General features: G+C 45.5%; 1 protein-coding gene across 1 annotated transcript; it reads right to left on the bottom strand.

The window, feature by feature from the left end:
* Nucleotides 1-425: 425 nt before the first annotated feature.
* LOC139830789 (uncharacterized) lies at nucleotides 426-833 on the bottom strand. The gene has a single exon (XM_071819622.1). It carries the CDS (start codon nucleotides 831-833, stop codon nucleotides 426-428), a length of 408 nt encoding a protein of 135 aa, XP_071675723.1.
* Nucleotides 834-22,780: the final 21,947 nt, after the last annotated feature.

Here is a 22,780-nt window from a genome sequence, read left to right as displayed (position 1 = left end):
GTGTCCGTCGTTTCCCCAGGATGGGATCCTGCCGGCCTCGCCATGTCGTAGGATCTGGTCTGATCTCTCGAGTTTTAGCAGAGTCCAAAAATGTTATTGTTGACAGGCCGCGATGGACTGCTTTTTGCAAATTTTATTGTTGATAGACAATGATGGACTGTCTTGTATGAGTGATATAATCTACTCCCTCCAGTTCCCGGGTGTGCGGGTGGCATGATAGAGGCATGTTGGCTGCACATCCTCGAACAAGAAGATCAAAATAATAAAAAGGTATCAGAGAAGGCAATCCTATCGAGCAAATAGGTCATGACTTCCAGGTCAATAGCAAATTTTGCAATGAGTTGCAGAAAATTCATATAGAGGAAAGATAATGCTTCCCTGGTTTCTTTTTTGGTGATGATGGTGCAGCCCCCGAGCTACCCAAGCTAGGGATAGGATCTCCTTAGTTGAACCAAATTCCACGTATTGGAGTATGCTATGTCATCTTTCTCGAGGTAATAAGCGCCTGGTCTCGGGCTTCCGACAATATGGTAGGGGCCTTCCCACTTGGAGCTGACTTTGTTTTTTCCCACGTTAGACTGTATCAGTCGTAGGATGAGGTTCCCCACCTTGAAAGACCTCTTCTTCACGGTTTTCTCGTATAATCGCCTCAGGGCCTGCTGATATGTTGCTTCCCGTACTAGTGCGACCTCACATGCCTCCTTGATAACGTTCAAGTCGTCGATGCGTGGCAGTTCCTGGTCAGTCCCACCGACGAGGTGGACCCTAGTCGGTTTCACCTTCAACTCATAAGGAAGTATGGCTTCCGATCCATAGACTAGAACGAACGACATCTCTCTAGTAGCTCAGCTTCGTTAAGTGCGCACTGCCTAGAGGACAGTGGGCAGCTTGGTGACCCACGGTCTCCAGAGGTCGTGGAGGTGGTCTTCCACACTCTTCTTGATCCCGTGATGTATCTGGCTGTTGGACCTCTCGACCTGACCGTTAGACTATGGATGGGCGACCGATGCGAAGCAAAGCGTGAATATGAACTCCTCGCAAAAATCAATGAAGGTCTCGCTAGCGAATTGGCTGCCGTTATCCGTAATGACCCTGCTTGGGATGCCGAAATGAGTGAAGATGTTGTGATGGACAAAGTTGCAGACTTTGGCGGTGGTGATGGTTGTCAGTGGCTCCACCTCAATCCACGTAGTGAAGTAGTCGATCATGACCACGAGGTGGGTGTAGCCCTCGGGCTATTTAAGGAAAGGCTCAAGAAGGTCCAGCCCCCAGGTCGCAAACGGTCAAGTGAGTGGAATAGTCTGCAGTGCATGCACTGGTTGGTGCATCTTCTGTGTGTAGAACTGGCATGCCCTGCACCGCCTTACTATGTCAGCGGCGTCCTGAACCTCCGTAGACCAGTAAAAACCTTGATGAAAGGCCTTATCGACCATAGCTCAGAAGGAGGCGCAGGCGCCGCACAGACCTCTGTGAATCTCCTCCAACATGAGCCTTCCTTCCTCAGAGGTGATACATCGAGTGAGAACCCCGAGAGCCCCCTTGGCGATACAGTTCTCCTTTGACCACCGCATACCGCGCAGCCCTACGCGTAATCCTTTCTGCCGGATCTTGCTCCTCCAGGGTCTGGCTAATCGTCAGATACCTGATAATCGGGCCCATCCACTCATCTGAGTTGCCAGGCTTGGAGGGCACCGGGGTGAAGCCAATAATTAGTGCTTCGCTTCCGGGATTACCACCAGTGGCATCCTACTGTGGTTGAGTGCTGGGGAAACGTGCATCAGTGCTTGCCTTTTCTTCCTCGGCCTGAGCGGCTTGCGACCTAGTGGTATCCGCTACTATTTCACCGGCCACCTCTGGGTGTAGTAATCTCGACGTCTTGAGCTCCTTCACCTGCTTCCCCTTCAGGTTGATCCTCTAGTAGCATCACAGATGCCTTGGAGAGCTTTTCAACGAAGACTCCCACTGATCCTTGAAGTCGCGGCAAAGCTTTCTTGCCAATGCGTCTGCAAGGCAGTTGTCACGCCGCGGGATGTATTCAAAATCAATACAGAGGAATTTGGACTTGAGTCTCTGAACTTCCTACAGGTAGAGCATCATAGTATCATCATTGGTCCTTTAACTTTTGTTGATCAGCTTCTTTACCAGATGCAAGTCTCCCTTGACTGTCAGGTATCATATCTAGAGGGCTGCCGTGACCCTCCAACCTTCCAAGATCCCCGCGTATTCTGCAACATTGTTGGACGCATGAAACAGAATCTGCAGGGCGTACTGGAGCCGCTTCATGTTGGGGCGATAAGGACGAGGCCATCCCCTGTGCCCTGTAATGTTAGTGATCCATCCATTAACAGGGTCCATACCCTTTTCTGATCCTCAGGGGTCTCCGTGGTGGCCACCTCGTTTGACCCCTCATTAAGGAAATCGTCCAAGGCCTGGGCTTAATGGGTTGCCTGGGGGTGAACATAATTTCATAGTTAGCGAGATCGATGCTCCACTAAGCGATCCTCACAGTATTCTCCTGGTTAGTCAAGATCGTGTCGAGTGGGTAGCCGGTGTGAACCACAACCTGGTGTGCATAGAAGTAGTGTTTCCGCTTTCGCGTCATCAGCAGTACTGCATAGAGGATTTTCTGGATCTGCGGGTAGCGCTCCTTTGGTCCATGTAGGATTTCGCTGACGTAGTACACTGGCCTCTGAACCTTCTCGAGCTTCATGTCCTCGCTTCGCTCTACGATTAGGGATGAAGCAAATTCCCTGGGTTCGTAGGTTATGTATAGGTACAAGGTTTCTCCTGGAGATATTGAAACTAGGTTTGGTGGGCTAGACAGGTACGCTTTTAAGCTCTGGAAGGCGAGCTCTACCTCCTTAGCCCACTCGAACCCTTTATAGTTTCAGAGTAGTTTGAAGAAAGGCATAGTCTTCTCCCCTATCTTCGAGATGAAACGGCTTAAAGAGACCATGTGTCCAGCTAGCATCTGAATTTGGCGGTGATCTTTTGGGGACTCCATATTGAGGATTGCTTCTATCTTCTTCGGATTGCCCTCGATCCCCGGGTGGGGAACCAGGAAGCCGAGGATCTTAGCCTCCTCAACCCCGAAGATGCACTTCATGGGGTTTAACATGATCCAGTACCATCTCAAATTCTGTAAGGTCTGCTCCAGGTCAGGAATGAGGTCCTCCTATTCCTTTGATTTCACGATGAGTTCGTCGATGTAGATCTCGATGTTCCTTCCTATCTGGTCCAAGAAGGTCACTTGCATAGTCTGCTGGTAAGTCGCCCCGGCATTGTTTAGACCGAAAGGCATCATTTTGTAGTATGTCCTCCTTCCTCATATGTATCTGTTGGTATCCTGAATAAGCATCTAGTAGACACAAGAGCCTACTTCCAGCCGTGGAATCATTGATCTAGTCTATCCGCAGCAACGGGAAAGAATCCTTGGGGCAGGCCTTGTTAAGACTCGTGAAATCTATGCACATACGAAGGCTTCAGCTATCCTTCTTGGCGATGACTGTGTTGGCGACTTAGGTCGGGTACTCGCACTCCTCGATCTCTCTTGCATCCAATAACGTTTTAACTTGCTTCTTTATGAACTCATTATGCTCATGTATGAACCACCTCAACTTCAGTCGTACCGGCCTCGCCCTCGGATATACATTGAGTCGGTGTTCTGCGAGGTCCATCGATATACCGAGCACATCCGAAGGTTTCTGGGTGAATACGTCAGGATTCTCTCGGAGAAAACCAATGAGAAACTTCTCGACCTATGGCCCAAGGTTGGCTCCGATGAGCACAGTCTGGTCTAGCTCTTCCTCATGGAGTGAGACCTTCCTGACATGTTCGTGAGGCTGTACTGAGAGGTCGGGCCTAGCTGGCTGCCCCATCGGCAAGTTGCGGCTGATGTTGAGTAACTCAGACTCGTTCCTCACCGTGGAAGTAGCGGTCATGTTGGGAGGATAGGCCACCTCCGACCTTCGCCCAGCATACATGTCCTCATTGCAATGTTCCCTTTAGAGCGTTATCACCCCGGTCGGTTCTGGGATCTTCATCATAAGATTGGTCTCATGCGGGATGGCGAGGAACTGGGCGAGCAGTGGCCTACCAAATATCGTGTTGTAGGGCATCTCGAGGTCGATGACCTCAAATAGGAACATCTCCATTCTGAAGTTGTCTTCGCGTCCGAAGGTGACGGGCAAAGTGATCTGGCCCAGCGGTGTCCCAACTATTCCAGGTATAATCCCCTTGATCTCGTTGACCACTGGGAGAATAAATCGGTGCTGCATCTGGATACGATCGAGGGCAGCAAGCATGATGAGGGCGCATGAGCATCTGCCATCGATCAACACCCTATCTATTGGAGACTTGGCGATGGTTGGGGGTCACCAGGAGTGGGCTTTCCCCTGGAAGTAGGTCGAACCATGGATGGTCGCCCTCGAGAAGGTGATCTCAATGTTCTTCCACGACCTACTCCTTGCAAGTGGTGCAGGTTTGTCCACCAGAATCAACCAGTAAATGGCATTTGCTTTGGTCCTCGACATGTACGCTTGGGAAGCAGGAAACTCCTGTTTTCCCCTATTTTTTACATTCAGGAACCTTATGGATCTCACACGCAACGGGGATTTTTGCCACGTATTTTTTTTTGGAAATAGAAGACTTGGGGACCAAGGAGGAAAGCTGGAGCCACCTGGAGCCCCATACCACCTATGGCGCGCCCAGTGGGCCCAGGCACGCCATAGGAGGCATCTATCCCCTCGGCCATTCATTTGCCCTGATTCTTTTGCCTACAGATCCTTCTTGACCTAAAACTAACTATATATATGCCCCTCTTCGCGATCCAGAGGGAGGGTAGCACCACGATCAAAACACCAAAATAGCTGATAGAAAATTCACCGTTGTCGAAGATTTGTGGGGGAAGCGTCGTCGTCATGATGAGAAGGGAGTAGTCCACCTCTGAACTACGGGTTTATGGCAGTAGCTTGATCTCTCTCTATGTCATATCATGTTTAGAACCATATGAGCTGCCCTACATGATTATGGTAATCTATTTAATTCCTTTATGGTGGATCTTTTGATTATGAGATGAGTTATGAGATGCAATTTCAGTTTTTGTTTGATGTATTTATTGACGCATATTATTACTCCGTTCATGTGTACATATTCTGATCAAACTAGTATGCTAGGACGCGAGAGGGGGAACGTGTGTGTTAGATGGTGTAAACTTGTAGTAGCAACTAGATAGTGACAAAAAAAATATGGAACTACTATGGTTTTTACCTTTCTATTTTTACCTCATTAGGGAGAATGGGATGCAGGTTTCTTTGTCCATCTAGTGACAACAAAGATGGTCTCATATATTCAAGGTAGCGCATGAGATATCCAATATCATGTCACCACTTAAAGTAATACTTTGTGCCATCATTAAAAGTGCAGTCACTTAAATCTAGGTGTGCTTGGTTGTACCCATACTTGGAGGAGTATTAGAGAGATCTATTGAATCATCTCTACATTACAACTTGATGCCCATATAAATGCAAATCAAACACAACAATAAGAAATTGCATAGCATTTATATTGTCTAGAAGTGCTATATTCGTGCCACTATGTTTATGAGAGATAGGTCAAGTGAACCCATGAACCCTGGTCCACTTTTTACTGTAAGAAAACAGTTTTACTTTACTTTACTTACATTTACATTTTTGGCACTAAAATATTATGAAAATAAAAAAACATTTATTGCATTTACTTTTACAGTTTTAACATATTTCCCTTTTTGTTTTCATCTCGTCTAATACACCGTGTTGCCTCACAAACACCACAGTTGAGTTGGGGACACAAGGATTTTTTTTCTTGTTATCTAGGTATTTCCTGAAAAGGGAGAAGGAGAGGCTACAGGTCCTTGTGTTCAATAATAAACCCCGAGTCATCTCTGTGGGGAAAGAGTCACTTGCTACAACACTCTGCGCTTGTAGTCCCAAAAAATGGACTTTTTGTTTGTTTAGGTTTGTTTAGTCCATATGCACATCGAAAACCATGGGTGGGACCAAGATCCCACAGGTTTCCCTCCGGTTCACCCGCAGCGGGACCATTCCACCTACACGTGCATAACCTTCCTAAGTGTTATCGCATGCATGTGAGCAGGCTCGCACCCGGGACCATGAAATTGCATCTATGGACCTTCCATCACACTTGTACACATATGCTAGGGCCACATGCAGGTTTTCGAGGGATTCCGGCGCTCCGACGGTCTTTTTCCAGCGAAACCCTAATCCGTGGGCCCCGCAGATCTACCCTGCTAGATATCTCCAGACGAGGGTTGAACGATGGACTTTTTTGTTTGTTTAGGTTTGTTTAGTCCACAGGCACATAGAAAAGCATGGGTGGGCCCAAGATCCCACAAGTTTCCCTTCGGTGCACCCGCAGCGGGACCATTCCACCTACACATGCAGAACCTTCCTAAGTGTTATCGCATGCATGTGAGCAGGCTCGCACCCAGGATCATGAAATTGCATCTATGGACCTCCCCTCACACTTTTACACATATGCTAGGGCTACATGCAGGCTTTCAAGGGATTTCGGCGCTCCGGCGGTCTTTTTCCAGCGAAACCCTAATCCGTGGGCCCCGCAGATCTACCCTCCTAGATATCTCCAGACGAGGGTTGACCAATGGACTTTTTTGTTTGTTTAGGTTTGTTTAGTCCATAGGCACATGGAAAACCTTGGGTGGGCCCAAGATCCCACAGGTTTCCCTCCGGTTCACCCGTAGCCGGAGTTTCCTCCTACATGTGGAGAACCTTCCTAAGTGTTATCGCATGCATGTGAGCAGGCTCGCACCCGGGACCATGAAATTGCATCTATGGACCTTCCATCACACTTGTACACATACGCTAGGGCCACATGCAGGTTTTCGATGGATTCCGGCGGTCCGGCGGTCTTTTTCCAGCGAAACCCTAATCCGTGGGCCCCGCAGATCTACCCCCCTAAATATCTCTAGACGAGGGTTGACCAATGGACTTTTTTATTTGTTTAGGTTTTTTTAGTCCATAGGCACATGGAAAACCATGGGTGGGCCCAAGATCCCAAAGGTTTCCCTACGGTTCACCTGTAGCCGGAGTTTCCTCCTACACGTGCAGAACCTTCCTAAGTGTTAACGCATGCATGTGAGCAGGCTCGCACCCGGGACCATGAAATTGCATATATGGACCTTCCATCACACTTGTACACATATGCTAGGGCCATTTGGAGGTTATCGAGGGATTCCGGCGCTCCGGCGGTCTTTTTCCAATGAAACCCTAATCCGTGGGCCCCGCAGATGTACCCTCCTAGATATCTCTAGAAAAGGGTTGAACAATGGACTTTTTTTAGGTTTGTTTAGTCCATATGCACATGGAAAACCTTGGGTGGGACCAAGATCCCACAGGTTTCCCTCCGGTTCACCCGCAGCGGGACCATTCCACCTACACGTGCAGAACCTTCCTAAGTGTTATCGCGTGCATGTGAGCAGGCTCGCACCTGAGATCATGAAATTGCATCTATGGACCTTCCATCACACATGAACACATATGGTAGTGCCACATGCAGGTTTTCGAGGGATTCGGGCGCTCCAACGGTCTTTTTCCAGCGAAACCCTAATCCGTGGGCCCCGCAGATCTACCCTGCGAGATATCTCCATACGAGGGTTGAAGAATGGACTTTTTTGTTTGTTTAGTCTATAGGCACATGGAAAACCATGGGTGGGCCCAAGATCCCACAGGTTTCCCTTCGGTTCACCCGTAGCGGGACCATTCCACCTACAGATGCAGAACCTTCCTAAGTGTTATCACATGCATGTGAGCAGGCTCGCACCCGGGACCATGAAATTGCATCTATGGACCTTACATCACACTTGTACACATATGCTAGGGCCACATGCATGTTTTCGAGGGATTCCGGCGCTCCGGTGGTCTTTTTCCAGCGAAACCCTAATTCGTGGGCCCCGCAGATCTACCCCCCTAGATATCTCCAGACGAGGCTTGACAAATGGACTTTTTTGTTTGTTTAGGTTTGTTTAGTCCATAGGCACATGGAAAACCATGGGTGAGCCCAAGATGCCACAGGTTTCCCTCCGGTACACCCGTAGACGGAGTTTCCACCTACACGTGCAGAACCTTCCTAAGTATTATCGCATGCATGTGAGCAGGCTCGCACCCGGGACCATGAAATTGCATATATGGACCTTCCATCACACTTGTACACATATGCTAGGGCCACATGGAGGTTTTCGAGGGATTCCGGCGCTCCGGCGGTCTTTTTCCAGCGAAACCCTAATCCGTGGGCCCCGCAGATCTACCCTCCTAGATATCTCTAGACGAGGGTTGACCAATGGACTTTGTTTGTTTGTTTAGGTTTGTTTAGTCCATAGGCACATGGAAAATCATGGGTGGGACCAAGATCCCACAGGTTTCCCTCCGGTTCACCCGCAGCGGGACCATTCCACCTACACGTGCAGAACCTTCCTAAGTGTTATCGCATGCATGTGAGCAGGCTCGCACCCGGGACCATGAAATTGCATCTATGGACCTTCCATCACACTTGTACACATATGCTATGGCCACATGGAGGTTGTCGAGGGATTCCAGCGCTCCGACGGTCTTTTTCCAGTGAAATCCTAATTCGTGGGCCCCGCGGATCTACCCTGCTAGATATCTCCAGACGAGGGCTGAACAATGGACTTTTTTGTTTGTTTAGGTTTGTTCAGTCCATAGGCACATGGAAAACCATGGGTGGGCCCAAGATCCCACAGGTTTCCCTTCGGTTCACCCGCAGCGAGACCATTCCACCTACACATGCAGAACCATCCTAAGTGTTATCGCATGCATGTGAGTAGGCTCGCACCTGAGACCATGAATTTGCATCTATGGACCTTCCATCACACTTTTACACATACGCTAGGGCCACATGCAGGTTTTCGAGGGATTCCGGCGCTCCGGCGGTCTTTTTCCAGCGAAACCCTAATCCGTGTCCCCGCAGATCTACCCCCCTAGATATCTCCAGACGAGGGTTGACCAATGGACTTTTTGTTTGCTTAGGTTTGTTTAGTCCATAGGCACATGGAAAACCATGGGTGGGCCCAAGATCCCACAGGTTTCCCTCCGGTTCACCCGTAGCCGGAGTTTCCTCCTACACGTGCAGAACCTTCCTAAGTGTTATCGCATGCATGTGAGCAGGCTCGCACCCGGGACCATGTAATTGCATATATGGACCTTCCATCACACTTGTACACATATGCTAGGGCCACATGGAGGTTTTCGAGGGATTTCGGCGCTCCGGCGGTCTTTTTCCAACGAAACCATAATCCTTGGGCCCCGTAGATCTACCCTCCTAGATATCTCTAGAAGAGGGTTGACCAATGGACTTTTTTGTTTGCTTAGGTTTTTTTAGTCCATATGCACATGGAAAACCATGGGTGGGCCCAAGATCCCATAGGTTTCCCTTTGGTTCACCCGCAGCGGGACCATTCCACCTACACATGTAGAACCTTCCTAAGTGTTATCGCATGCATGTGAGCAGGCTCGCACCCGGGACCATGAAATTGCATCTATGGACCTTCCATCACACTTGTACACATATGCTAGGGCCACATGCAGGTTTTCGAGGGATTCTGGCGCTCCAACGGTCTTTTTCCAGCGAAACCCTAATCCGTGGGCCCCGCAGATCTACCCGGCTAGATATCTTCAGACGAGGGTTGAACAATGGACTTTTTTGTTTGTTTAGGTTTGTTCAGTCCATAGGCACATGGAAAACCAAGGGTGGGCCCCAGATCCCACAGGTTTCCCTTCGGTTCACCCGCAGCGAGACCATTCCACCTACACATGCAGAACCTTCTTAAGTGTTATCGCATGCATGTGAGTAGGCTCGCACCCGGGACCATGAAATTGCATATATGGACCTTCCATCATAGTTGTACACATATGCTAGGGCCACATGGAAGTTTTCGAGGGATTCCGGCACTCCGGCGGTCTTTTTCCAACGAAACCCTAATCCGTGGGCCCCGCAGATCTACCCTCCTAGATATCTCTAGACGAGGGTTAACAAATGGACTTTTTAGTTTGTTTAGGTTTGTTTAGTCCATGTGCACATGGAAAACCATGGGTGGGACCAAGATCCCACAGGTTTCCCTCCGGTTCACACTTTTACACATATGCTAGGGCCACATGCAGGTTTTCGAGGGATTCCGACGCTCCGGCGGTCTTTTTCAGCGAAACCCTAATCCGTGGGCCCCGCAGATTTACCCCCTAGATATTTCCAGACGAGGGTTGACCAATGGACTTTTTTATTTATTTAGGTTTTTTTAGTCCATAGGCACATGGAAAACCATGGGTGGGCCCAAGATCCCACAGGTTTCCCTGTTCACCCGTAGCCGGAGTTTCCTCCTACACGTGCAGAACCTTCCTAAGTGTTATCGCATGCATGTGAGCAGGCTCGCACCCGGGACCATGAAATTGCATATATGGACCTTCCATCACACTTGTACACATATGCTAGGGCCACATGGAGGTTATCGAGGGATTCCGGCGCTCCGGCAGTCTTTTTTCCAACGAAACCCTAATCAGTGGGCCCCGCAGATGTACCCTCCTAGATATCTCTAGAAAAGGGTTGAACAATGGACTTTTTTTAGGTTTGTTTAGTCTATATGGACATGGAAAACCATGGGTGGGACCAAGATCACACAGGTTTCCCTCCGGTTCACCCGCAGCGGGACCATTCCACCTACACGTGCAGAACCTTCCTAAGTGTTATCACATGCATGTGAGCAGGCTCGCACCCGAGACCATGAAATTGCATCTATGGACCTTCCATCACACTTGTACACATATGGTAGGGCCACATGCAGGTTTTCGAGGGATTCCGGCGCTCCAACGGTCTTTTTCCAGCGAAACCCTAATCCGTGGGCCCCGCAGATCTACCCTACTAGATATCTCCATACGAGGGTTGAACAATGGACTTTTTTGTTTGTTTAGTCCATAGGCACATGGAAAACCATGGGTGGGCCCAAGATCCCACAGGTTTCCCTTCGGTTCACCCGCAACGGGACCATTCCACATACATGTGCAGAACCTTCCTAAGTGTTATCGCATGCATGTGTGCAGGCTCGCACCCGGGACCATGAAATTGCATCTATGGACCTTCCATCACACTTGTACACATATGGTAGGGCCACATGCAGGTTTTCGAGGGATTTCGATGCTCCAACGGTCTTTTTCCAGCGAAACCCTAATCCGTGGGCCCCGCAGATCTACCCTGCTTGATATCTCCAGACGAGGGTTGAACAATGGACTTTTTTGTTTGTTTAGTCCATAGGCACATGGAAAATCATGGGTGGGCCCAAGATCCCACAGGTTTCCCTTTGATTCACCCTCAGCGGGACCATTCCACCTACACATGCAGAACCTTCCTAAGTGTTATCGCATGCATGTGAGCAGGCTCGCACCCGGGACCATGAAATTGCATCTATGGACCTACCATCACACTTGTACACATATGCTAGGGCCACATGCAGATTTTCGAGGGATTCCGGCGCTCCGGCGTTCTTTTTCCAGCGAAACCCTAATCCGTGGGCCCCGCAGATCTACCCCCTAGATATCTCCAGACGAGGGTTGACCAATGGACTTTTTTGTTTTTTTATGTTTTTTTAGTCCATAGGAACATGGAAAACCATGGGTGGGCCCTAGATCCCATAGGTTTCCCTCCGGTTCACCCGTAGCCGGAGTTTCCTCCTACACGTGCAGAACCTTCCTAAGTGTTATCGCATGCATGTGAGCAGGCTCGCACCCGGGACCATGAAATTGCATATATGGACCTTCCATCACACTTGTACACATATCCTAGGGCCACATGGAGGTTTTCGAGGGATTTCGGCGCTCCGGCGGTCTTTTTCGAACGAAACCCTAATCCGTGGGCCCCGCAAATCTACCCTCCAAGATATCTCTAGAAGAGGGTTGACCAATGGACTTTTTTGATAGCTTAGGTTTTTTTAGTCCATATGCACATGCAAAACAATGGGTGGGCCCAAGATCCAACAGGTTTCCCTTCGGTTCACCCGCATCGGGACCATTCCACCTACACATGCAGAACCTTCCTTAGTGTTATCGCATGCATGTGAGCAGGCTCACAACCGGGACCATGAAATTGCTTCTATGGACCTTCCATCACACTTGTACACATATGCTAGGGCCACATGCAGGATTTCGAGGGATTCCGGCGCTCCAACGGTCTTTTTCCAGCGAAACCCTAATCCGTGGGCCCCGCAGATCTACCTTGCTAGATATCTCCATACGAGGGTTGAACAATGGACTTTTCTGTTTGTTTAGGTTTGTTCAGTCCATAGGCACATGGAAAACCATGGGTGGGCCCAAGATCCCACAGGTTTCCGTTTGGTTCACCCGCAGCGAGACCATTCCACCTACACATGCAGAACCTTCTTAAGTGTTATCGCATGCATGTGAGCAGGCTCGCACCCGGGACCATGAAATTGCATATATGGACCTTCCATCATAGTTGTACACATATGCTAGGGCCACATGGAAGTTTTCGAGGGATTTCGGCGCTCCGGTGGTCTTTTTTCAGCGAAATCCTAATCTGTGGGCCCCGCAGATCTACCCTCCTAGATATCTCTAGACGAGGGTAGACAAATGGACTTTTTTTGTTTGTTTAGGTTTGTTTAGTCCATATGCACATGTAAAACCATGGGTGGGACCAAGATCCCACAGGTTTCCCTCCGGTTAACCTGCAGCGGGACCATTCCACCTACACGTGCAGAACCTTCCTAAGTGTTATCGCATGCATGTGAGCAGGCTCACACCCGGGACCATGAAATTGCATCTATGGACCTCCCATCACACTTGTACACATATTCGAGGGCCACATACAGGTTTTCGAGGGATTCCAGCGCTCCGACGGTCTTTTTCCAGCGATACCCTAATTCGTGGGCCCCGCAGATCTACCCTGCTAGATATCTCTAGACGAGGGTTGAACAATGGACTTCTTTGTTTGTTTAGGTTTGTTTAGTCCATAGGCACATGGAAAACCATGGGTGGGCCCAAGATCCCACTGGTTCGACTGAGGGTGTGCAACTGAAGCAAGATCGAGTCGGATGCCGTGCACACTGCAGAACCAAGCGAAGTCGCCTTCTGTGAAATTGGTCCCGTTATCGATAATGATATTGTGCAGGTAGCCATAGCGATATATGATCTCCTTCATAAACTTGGTCACCGTTGAACCATCAAGTTTTTAATGGGTTAAGCCTCTTCTCGTCGTCTTAAACTTGTCCACTTGGAGAAGTTGTCCACTGCCACGAGCAGATGAGTTAAGCCGCTTCTCGTCGTCTTAAATGTTCCAACCATATAAATGCACCATACAGAAAAAGGCCAAGTGATTGGTATAGTTTTCAGCATCGAGGCAGGCATGTGCGGCTGATGCGTGTACTTCTGGCATTCTTCGCACTGATGAACAATGTCGACTACGTCCGCATGTGTTGTAAGCCAAAAGAATCCGTGATGGTATGCCTTGGCGACTAAGGACCGCGACGAAGCATGATGGCCACAGTCGCCAGAGTGGATGCCATTCTGAATTTGTCGTCCTTCTTCGGGCGAAACACATCGCTGGAACACAGCAGATGCACTGTGGTTGTAGAGCTGGTTGTCGATGATGGTGTACCCCTTGGCTCAGCGCACGATCTGTTGTGCTGCAACTTTGTCGGGGAGTAACTCGCGGTGTTGTAAGTAGGCCAAGTATGGTTCTATCTAATCCGGGATGATAGCATAAACTGCTACTGAAGCCAGCTCATTGGAAGTTGGGTTGGTTAATTCAAACTTTGTTTTCATCTTGATTGAAGGTTGATGTCGATACTCGAGGAACATGCCTGGTGGTACGGCCGACCTTGAGGAGCCAACTCGAGAGAGAGCCTCAGATGCCTCTTTCTTTCTTCCGTCGATGTGATTCAACGTGAGGCCTCTATAGTGACCAGCAATTTTGTCCACGGTACGATGATACTGAGCCATATTGGGGTCGGTGACATCCCAGGTGCCACTGACCTACTGGACCACAAGGTCAGAGTCGCCATAACAGACGATCCGACTGATGCCCATCTCCTTGGCCATGCGTAACCTGTGAAGGAGGGCTTCATACTTGGCCACGCTAAATGGCCCATAGTGGCCGTGAACTGAATTTGCAACACGTACTTAAGCTTGTTGCCTTTGGGGGATGTTAGGATGACTCTAGCCCCCGAGCCCTTGAGCATCTTTGATCCATCGAAGTGCATTCTCAAGTAAAGCGACCTGGTGGTTTGGTCAATTCCTAGGACTCAGTCCAGGTGACCAGAAAGTAAGCCAAAGCTTGCGACTTAATCGCGGTAAGTGGCTCGTAGTTGATCATGTGGGCCACTAGCTCGATGGCCCACTTAGTGACTCGACCAGTCGCCTCTCTGTTGCGGATTATGTCATCTAGGGGAGCAGTCCTCACGACTGTGATGACATGCTCTTGAAAGTAGTGATTCAACTTGCGCACTGCCATGAGGAAACCATAAACAAGTTTCTGGTAATGGGGGTAGCGTTGTTTCGACCCGGTCAACACTTTGCTTACGTAGTAGACAGGTCTTTGCACCAACTATGCTTTATCTTCTTCTTTGTGCTCGACCGCCACAACGACATTGATGACACGATTAGTCGCCGCAACATAGAGCAACATGGGCTCCCTCTCCAAGGGTGCTACCTAGATCGGAGCCGACTATAGCATCTTCTTCAAATCTGTCTGACTTCTTCATCAGTCGGTACAACGGCAACGCCTTCTCCCTGAGTCGAGATATGAATCGGCTTACTGCGGTGACAAAGCTAGCGATTCGCTGCACATCTCTGATGTAGCTTTGCTTCTCCATCTTGACAATTTCATCAATCTTGTCTGGTTTAAGCGTAATGCCTCGCTCTAAGAAAATGAAGCCAAGTAACTTGCCAACCGGCACCCCCAAGATGCAATTCTCTGGTTACAGCTTCATGCTATACTTGTGCAGGTTGGCAAATGTCTCCGTTATGTCGACGATGAGGCCGCCGCTCTTCTTTGACTTGACAACGATGTCATCCACGTAGGCATGAACATTGCGGCTGATTGATACATGTAAAATGTATCCATGAACTTGTGTGTTTATTATATGATATTCCTTGATATTTGTATGATGTATGAGGTTCCCTACATGTTTTACATTGATTTTGAGGATTTTCCACGAAGTCCCCTTTTATTTGTTTATAATGCAATAGAACAAGAAACCCCTATTTTGCGTATTTTTGAGTTTGAGGGACCTTCCGGACGTCAAACGGTCCCAAAATTTTTGCCTCGTCATTTTTTCGGGAAAAGCGAGATGATGAGAAGAAGTGCCAGAGGAGGCCAGCGAGGCGCCTAGTGAGTCCCATGGCGCGGCCAACCCTTGGGCTGCGCCATGGGGGCCCACGACCGCATCGTGGCTCCTTTCACCTCGGTTTCGATGCCCACGCATCCGTCTTGACCTAAAATCATCTATAAATAAGACCCCATTAGCGAGATCGCAAAGAGGCGGCCGCAAAACATAGAATAAACGAAATAGAAAAGACCTACGAAGATTGGAGGGGGAAACGCTACCGAAGTCGCCCCCGATTGCTCCTCCGCCTCCATCAACATCATCACCATCGCCGCCATGATGAAGAAGGAGTACTCCACCCCTGGACTATGGGTTCGTGGAAGTAGCTTGTATCACTCTCTCTATATCTTCTTCACTAATTAGAGCCACATGGGCTGCCTACATGATTGTGGTCATATATGTATTACCTTGATGGTGGATCTTTTGTTATAAAATGAGTTATGAGATACAATTGATATGTTGTGCATGATGTATTTGTAGATGCATATGTTACCCCGTTCATGTATTCTATGTTCTGATCAAACTTGTATGCAAGAACCCGTGTGGGGGATGTGTGTGTTAGTTGGAGTAATCTAGTAGTAAGCATGTGGATAGTGATAACAAATTTGTGTGCTACTAAGGTTTTTACCTTTCCATTTGTTACCTCACTAGGGATAAATGAGTGCTTATGCTATAGTCCCGCTAGTGACATTTTAGATATCCTTGTTTGCTCAAGATAGTATAGTGTCAATAAACATCATGTCAATGTTCTTAAGGCAGTACTCTGTTAATTCTTAAACATGGTTGAAGGAGTTTTCCCAACTAAGGGAGTATTAGTGAGATGTGTTGCATCGTCTCTATGCTAGGACATGATGCCCATATGAATGCGTATCAATCACTTAATTTATTTTGCTATCACTCTTAACTTGTTCTTCGTCTCTATGCTAAGACAGGACACAAAACTATTTCTTTTGCATTTGCAGGTTGCTTGAAGAGGATAGAGGATAGAACCACTTTTTCCCTGAGAGTTCGATATAAACCATTGAGTTACCCTTGTGGGGAAAACTTATGCTTGTTGCATCACTCTGGGCTTGGAGTCCCAACTAGTTGATAAACACGTGTAGTTTTGTTGCCATCAAGATATGATTTCTGGCGCCGTTGCCGGGGAAGAAGTGCCAACACCTTGCAGCCATCTAAGCTTGGGGAGGTCTCCACTCTATCTTGGATTAGTTGTAAGATCTCTTTATCCTTTATACTTGCTTTTATTTTTATTTTTGTTTCTAGCCTTGTTTTTTGTTTTTTTCTTTTCTTTGCTTGCTTGATAAAAATCCTAAAACCCATAAAAATTAGTGTATTGTTTATTTTTGTTTGTCATCATGGGATACAATAAAAAGGTAAATCTTGTTTAACAACCTATTAAATAAAAAATGCTTGATCGTACTAAAAATGATACATCTACTTTTAAGCAAAACTATGAAGAGTCACTGAAGGATGCTTGGTTTAAATTTCATAAAATGCATGCTAAAGACCCTAATCCTAGTAGTGGAGTTAAACTAAACTTGACTTACTACTATGGTTTAGAATCTTGGGGGATGAATGCGTAGGATTTTGCTACGGGTGGTAGATATTTTTTATTACCACTTGATGAATCTGCTCAAATAATCAATAATCTTTTTGGTGATCAAAGTAAGAAAGAAAAGGAAGTTGAAGATTTGAAAGAAGTGCTTAGATCATTTAAATTAAGAATGGAAAATTGCACAAAAAGAATACCTGATAAAAGAAACCTTGAACATCTAGGGTTATTTCCTAATGATAAATTAGAAGGAATGGAACATGATATTTCAAACATTATGCAAAAAATTGATCTTTTTGAAAATGAGTTGAAAAAGGATGATAAACCTATCTCAGACATTAAACAAAGGATTGATCTTATGTGTGATGTTTTTAAAACTGTAGGTTCATTTAAGACTTTTCCAAAAAGGAATCCCCACCAACATGTTCTAAGAACCACTAAGGAAGAGAAAGACGAAGAACCTAAACAAGTAGAGGAAATTAAAATGCTAAGTGATATACCTAATGATCCTCTACTTAATCTTGAAAAGTGTAGCTTACATGAATTATTAGCTATGCTTCATAAATATGCAAATGATTCCACTATTAATATGCACCAAGCAGGTTTTGGATCTTAAATAGCTGATCTTGTCATTAAAGAAAAGATTGATAGGTACAATAAGAAATCTATGATACCACCTAAGCTTGGAGATATATGGGAACCAAAGATACAAGTCACCATAGGAAAAATAACATGCACTGCTGTACTTGACTTAGGATGTCGTGTTTATGCTATTCCTAAAACTGTATATGAAACTTTAAACATTGGTCCTATGGAAAAATGCAACATTGATTTATTACTTGCTGATTCTTCTACCAAGCATGCATTAGGTACAATTAATAATGTTATGGTTGAGTTGCATATGGTTTTTGTGCCTGTTGACTTTATTATCATGGATATGGAGAATTTATTACCTTTTCTTAGAACTACAAGTGCTATCATTGAATCAAAGGAAGGAAATGTGAAGTTTCAGTGCCCACACAAGAAGTGCATGGAGCACTTCCCAAGGAAGAAGGATTGAGCAAAGAAGACTTGCCCCCATGACATGTGCACCTCTTGAAAATAAAAAGGTTTGAAGCCTAGCTATATGGCTATAAAGAAAGCGCTTTGCGGAAGGAAACCCGATTATTTTATTTTTGTTTTTGTTTTGAATTTTTATTGTATCTTGTTAGGTTGGTTTTTTATGTTGCTTTTTGAGTTTTTAAAATAAAGTGTCAAGTTTAACCCATTTGGATTCTAAAAGATGAGTACAAATGCACGAGTTGCTGTTTTCTCCGCATTTCTGTTTACCAAAAATATTCTTCAAAAATTCCTGTAGCTCGTATGATGCTATTTTTTTACCGCGAGTTCATCTTTTGTTCCTCTGCATGCTCGTAAACTTTCAGATTTTTCTGATTATCTAAGTGGCGTTTCAAAAATTGTTTTGTTGCAGCTACTATTTTTGACAGATTGTGTCTTATTTAATTAACTGGCTCTTTTGAGTTCCCATTTGATTTTTATGGGTCTTTTGATGTTTATTTGATGTTAGGCACTTTGGAAACTCTCTGGACAAAATTATTTGGGTTTTAATCACAGCATGCTATCTATCTAAATGCCACTAAACCCGCAGAAAAGAGTGGGAGAAGTTTTTGTTGTGAAGTTTTTTCACAGTGAATGAAACCAAACCAAATCAAGGTTCATCCAATAATGGTTCAAACCATAAAATTGGGGATGCCAAAGGCATCCCTCCTACACCAACAAAAATCTCTGTTTGCAAATCTTCAAACTCTGTTTTTTTAGCACTATGAGAAAGTCTATAAACTCATAGCGTCTTTTTGTTTAGTTTTTGTTTAAGATTGCGTCTCTACATATGAAATAAGGACCACCACTAGTATGCTTGTCACATGCTTTATCTTATAACTACTGGAATAAAATTGTGAAGAAATAAAATGCTTGGGAAGGGAAAAATATTTGCAAAGGTAAAAATGTGATTGTTCTAATCATGTGTCTATTGCTTTTATTATAGAGCAGAAAGTGCCTGCAAGTTTCTTATTTAGTGATAGGTCTCATAGAAATTAAGTTGTAAGTCACATAATTTATTTTTTCACCTGACGAAATTGACTATCCTAATGAACAAGGTTGCATGCTACTACTGGTCACCTTCTCCCCTTTGCTAGCCCTTCTAACAATAATCATGAATTATGCTTGTGTAGCCAACTGCCCTTTGAGCCAAATTATTTTTATTATATGAGTCCACTATAATTTACCCAATGGTAACCATACCATACCCAAGTAAAATTTTGCATATTGGTAAGGACTATGATTCCAGGTTCATTGTTGTGTCGATGTTTATTCTTGGGAAGTAGTACTGATATTGTGATCCTCCATTCTAAACGTGCTTACACCCAATGATGAGCATGCAAATTTTGCTTGTTTTAATATGCAAGAGAATTGTTAAAGGAATGCCCAGTTTCAAACTAATAAACAAATAAAAAAGGTAATCTCCTCCTCCAAGCTCGAGAGACAAAGTGGGGAGGGGGCGTAAAAATGGGAACCACTCTCAAGTAGCTGGTGTTAGCATGGAAGATCACCATGTTAGTATTCACCTACCTTGCACAAGAACGTTCCCACATCCACAGGCACTTCTAACCTCCAGACGTGCACATTATGTATTAATCCCTGCTTCCCTCTGCGAAGGGCCCAACCTATCCTTACCTAAGTCAAAAGACCGTGTCTTTACAATCTATCCTTATACCAACTAATAGGAATATATACACTATGCACACACTTCCACAAAAAGTTTGCAACATACATTGGGATTTTGAAAGAGTAATATGGTGCAAGATATCTTTTGTCTCTTATGATCTTAATGTTTTATGTGAACTATTACTCTATGCTTTGCTTGTTTAATTGTTGTCTATTCTTAATTCTTGTTTACACCTCGAGCAACAATGATCTTTAAAAATATGCAACTAATGATGAGAAACCCCAAAGTCCATGTTTGTTTTATCACCTTTATGCTCGAGGACGAGCATAGGTTAAGCTTGGGGATGTTGATACATGTAAAATGTATCCATGTACTTTGCTGTTTATTATATGATATTCCTTGATATTTGCATGATATATGAGGTTCCCTACATGTTTTAAATTGATTTTGGGGATTTTCCACAAAGTCCCCATTTATTTGTTTCTAATGTTGCATAACAGGAAAACCCTATGTTGCGTATTTTTTAGTTTCAAGGACCTTCCGGACGTTAAATGGACCCAAACCTTTTGCCACGTCATTTTTTGGTAAAAGCCAGAGGATGAGAAGAAGTGCATGAGGAGGCCAACGAGACGCCTAGTGGGGACCATGGCACGGTTGCCCCTTTGGCCACGCCATGGGGGCCCACGGCCACCTCGTGGCACCTTTCGCCTCGGTTTTGATGCCCACACATCCGTCTTGACCTAAAATCATCTATAAATAAGACCCCATCAGTGAAATCGCAAAGAGGCGGCCGTGAAACACATAATACATGAAATAGAGAAGACATGCGAAGATTGGATTGAGAAACACTGCCAGAGTCATCCCCGGTTGCTCCTCCGCCTCTGTCAACATCATCACTATTGACGCCATGATAAAAAAGGAGTAGTCCACCCCTAGACTATGGGTTTGTGGAAGTAGCTGTTATCAATTTCTATCTATGTTCTTTACTAATTAGAGCCACATTAGCTGCCTACATGATTGTGGTCATATATGTATTACCTTGATGGTGGATCTTTTGTTATAAGATGACTTATGAGATGCAATTGATATTTTGTGCATGATGTATTTGTAGATACATATTTTACCCCATTCATGTAAGCTATGTTCTGATCAAACTTATATGCAAGAACCTGTGTGGGGGATGTGTGTGTTTGTTCGAGAAATCTGGTAGTAAGCATGTGGATAGTGACAACTAATCTGTGTGCTACTCCTCTTTGTTGTATTTATTCTAGATTACAAGATTGCTCATAAGCTCTATTGTTTCATCTCTCTCTTTTCGCTCTGCCCTCTAAGGAGGCCCCTATCGGCCTTATATACACGGCCGGCTAGGGTTACAGATCTATCCCGAACCGTCTCGGGGTCGGAGTCCTAAGAGGAGCCGGCTACTATTTTTTCCTTGTACGTCAAGTCTGGTAAGCCGGCTTGGATGTGATCTCCTGTTGGATCTTGCCTCAGCGAGAGCCGGACCAGTCTTGTGTAAGCCCATCAGGGAGGGGCGGCCTTAAGTGGGCCACGAGCCTCCATGGTTCTATGTGTTGTCTCCACCTTATGGGCCTACCCGGTTGGGTATTTGCTCGTCATATAGCTTTATTGAGAAATTGAATAAACATAGGAGAAGGTTTTTCTGGTAGAGGAAAATAGGTAAAAGAACATACGACATGTTAAAATGGACTCGAGTTTGCAGATCTAGAAATAAAGGAGGTCTGGTAGTTAAAGACCTAAGGAAAATGAATGTTAGTATCCTTTGCAAATGGTGGTGGCGGTTAGAGACCCAACATGGCTTGTGGCAATAGATTTTCAAAGCCAAATATTTGCAAAATTGTTCTGTAGCTTCTGTGAAAGCTAAGTTCAATGTTTATCCATGCTAGAAATCCTTGTTGAAGGTAAAGGATTTTTATATGAAGGGGAGAAAAGTGATTTTGAATAGTGGAAACTTCATGAGGTTTGGAAAGACCCCTCGATTGATGGTCCTGCTCTGTGTGAGTGTTTCCCGACCTTGTTTGAGATTTGTGAGGATCAGGATTTTAGTGTAAAGGATTTTGTCAATATGCAGCTTGTTCTGCCTTTTCAAAGGCGCTTACACTATGAGCCCCTGGAAGAATGGAATGGGATTCACCTGGATTTCAATAATTTAAATTTGAATCATTTTCCAAATGGTGTAACTTGGTCCTTGGGAAAATCTTTTAAATTTTCCACTAAATCTGTATATCAGTACTTGGAAAAAGATATCTCTAGAACCCACAATAAGTGGATTTGGAAAGCAAATATTCCTCTACAAATCAAAAAAATTATGTGACAATTGTTTCAGGATGTTGAACTAAATAGGGAGAATATGAAGAAATGTAAATGGTTGGGTTCCCCTTATGTGTTGTCTCCACCTTCTGCATGGAGATTGAAACTTCCCACCATTTGTTCTTTTAGTGTTTTATGGCTAAAATTGTTTGGGGTGCTTTGGGTAGATTTATGGGAACCTCTAGCTGCCAGGAGACCCCGGACTAGCTGTCTGAACTACCCTTGTGCCTACAACAGTGATCCGCTGATCAGTGTGTCGCTGAGCACAATTGAACTAATATCATAAGTATATCCATAAATACCCAACACATATACGTACATGGTTTTGACCGTTTAGGTCAAAGACATGAACTCCAATAGAAACTTCCAGTGGAAAAACACCATGAGCAACTTTGGGCCCTAGCCAACATGCCTTAACCATACAGGCAGCTGACTATGAAACGTCCTAGTTCGCATAGACGCCGTTGTACCATTTTCCATGTTCTGATCTTCCGTATCTGACCAAGTTAATAGCCAGGGACAACAAAGCCAGGTGAGTATGTTTGAATGTACTCGCAAGCTACCCACTAGAATATATATATAATTCTCTTGTAGATATAGTATAAGATAATCTGTAAACTTGTTTTGAAAGCACTTTTAGTAAAACCATTCTTTAATAGCAACTTGGTCATATCACTAATGGCTTGTGTCAAGCATGAGTAACACCATATCATCATCTTGCATCATCCACCTCATAACACAACCGTGGTATAATCCC

Source organism: Lolium perenne, chromosome 4, assembly GCF_019359855.2.
Source record: "Lolium perenne isolate Kyuss_39 chromosome 4, Kyuss_2.0, whole genome shotgun sequence".
NCBI classification, from domain to species: Eukaryota; Viridiplantae; Streptophyta; class Magnoliopsida; order Poales; family Poaceae; genus Lolium; species Lolium perenne.
Note: the sequence above shows the minus strand (reverse complement) of the source record. Positions and strands in the feature narration are given on the sequence as shown.

Bases quoted from the DNA above. Each gene is read 5' to 3' on its own strand.
- LOC139830789 (XM_071819622.1), bottom strand. From the start codon at position 833: ATGTCGTTCGTTCTAGTCTATGGATCGGAAGCCATACTTCCTTATGAG.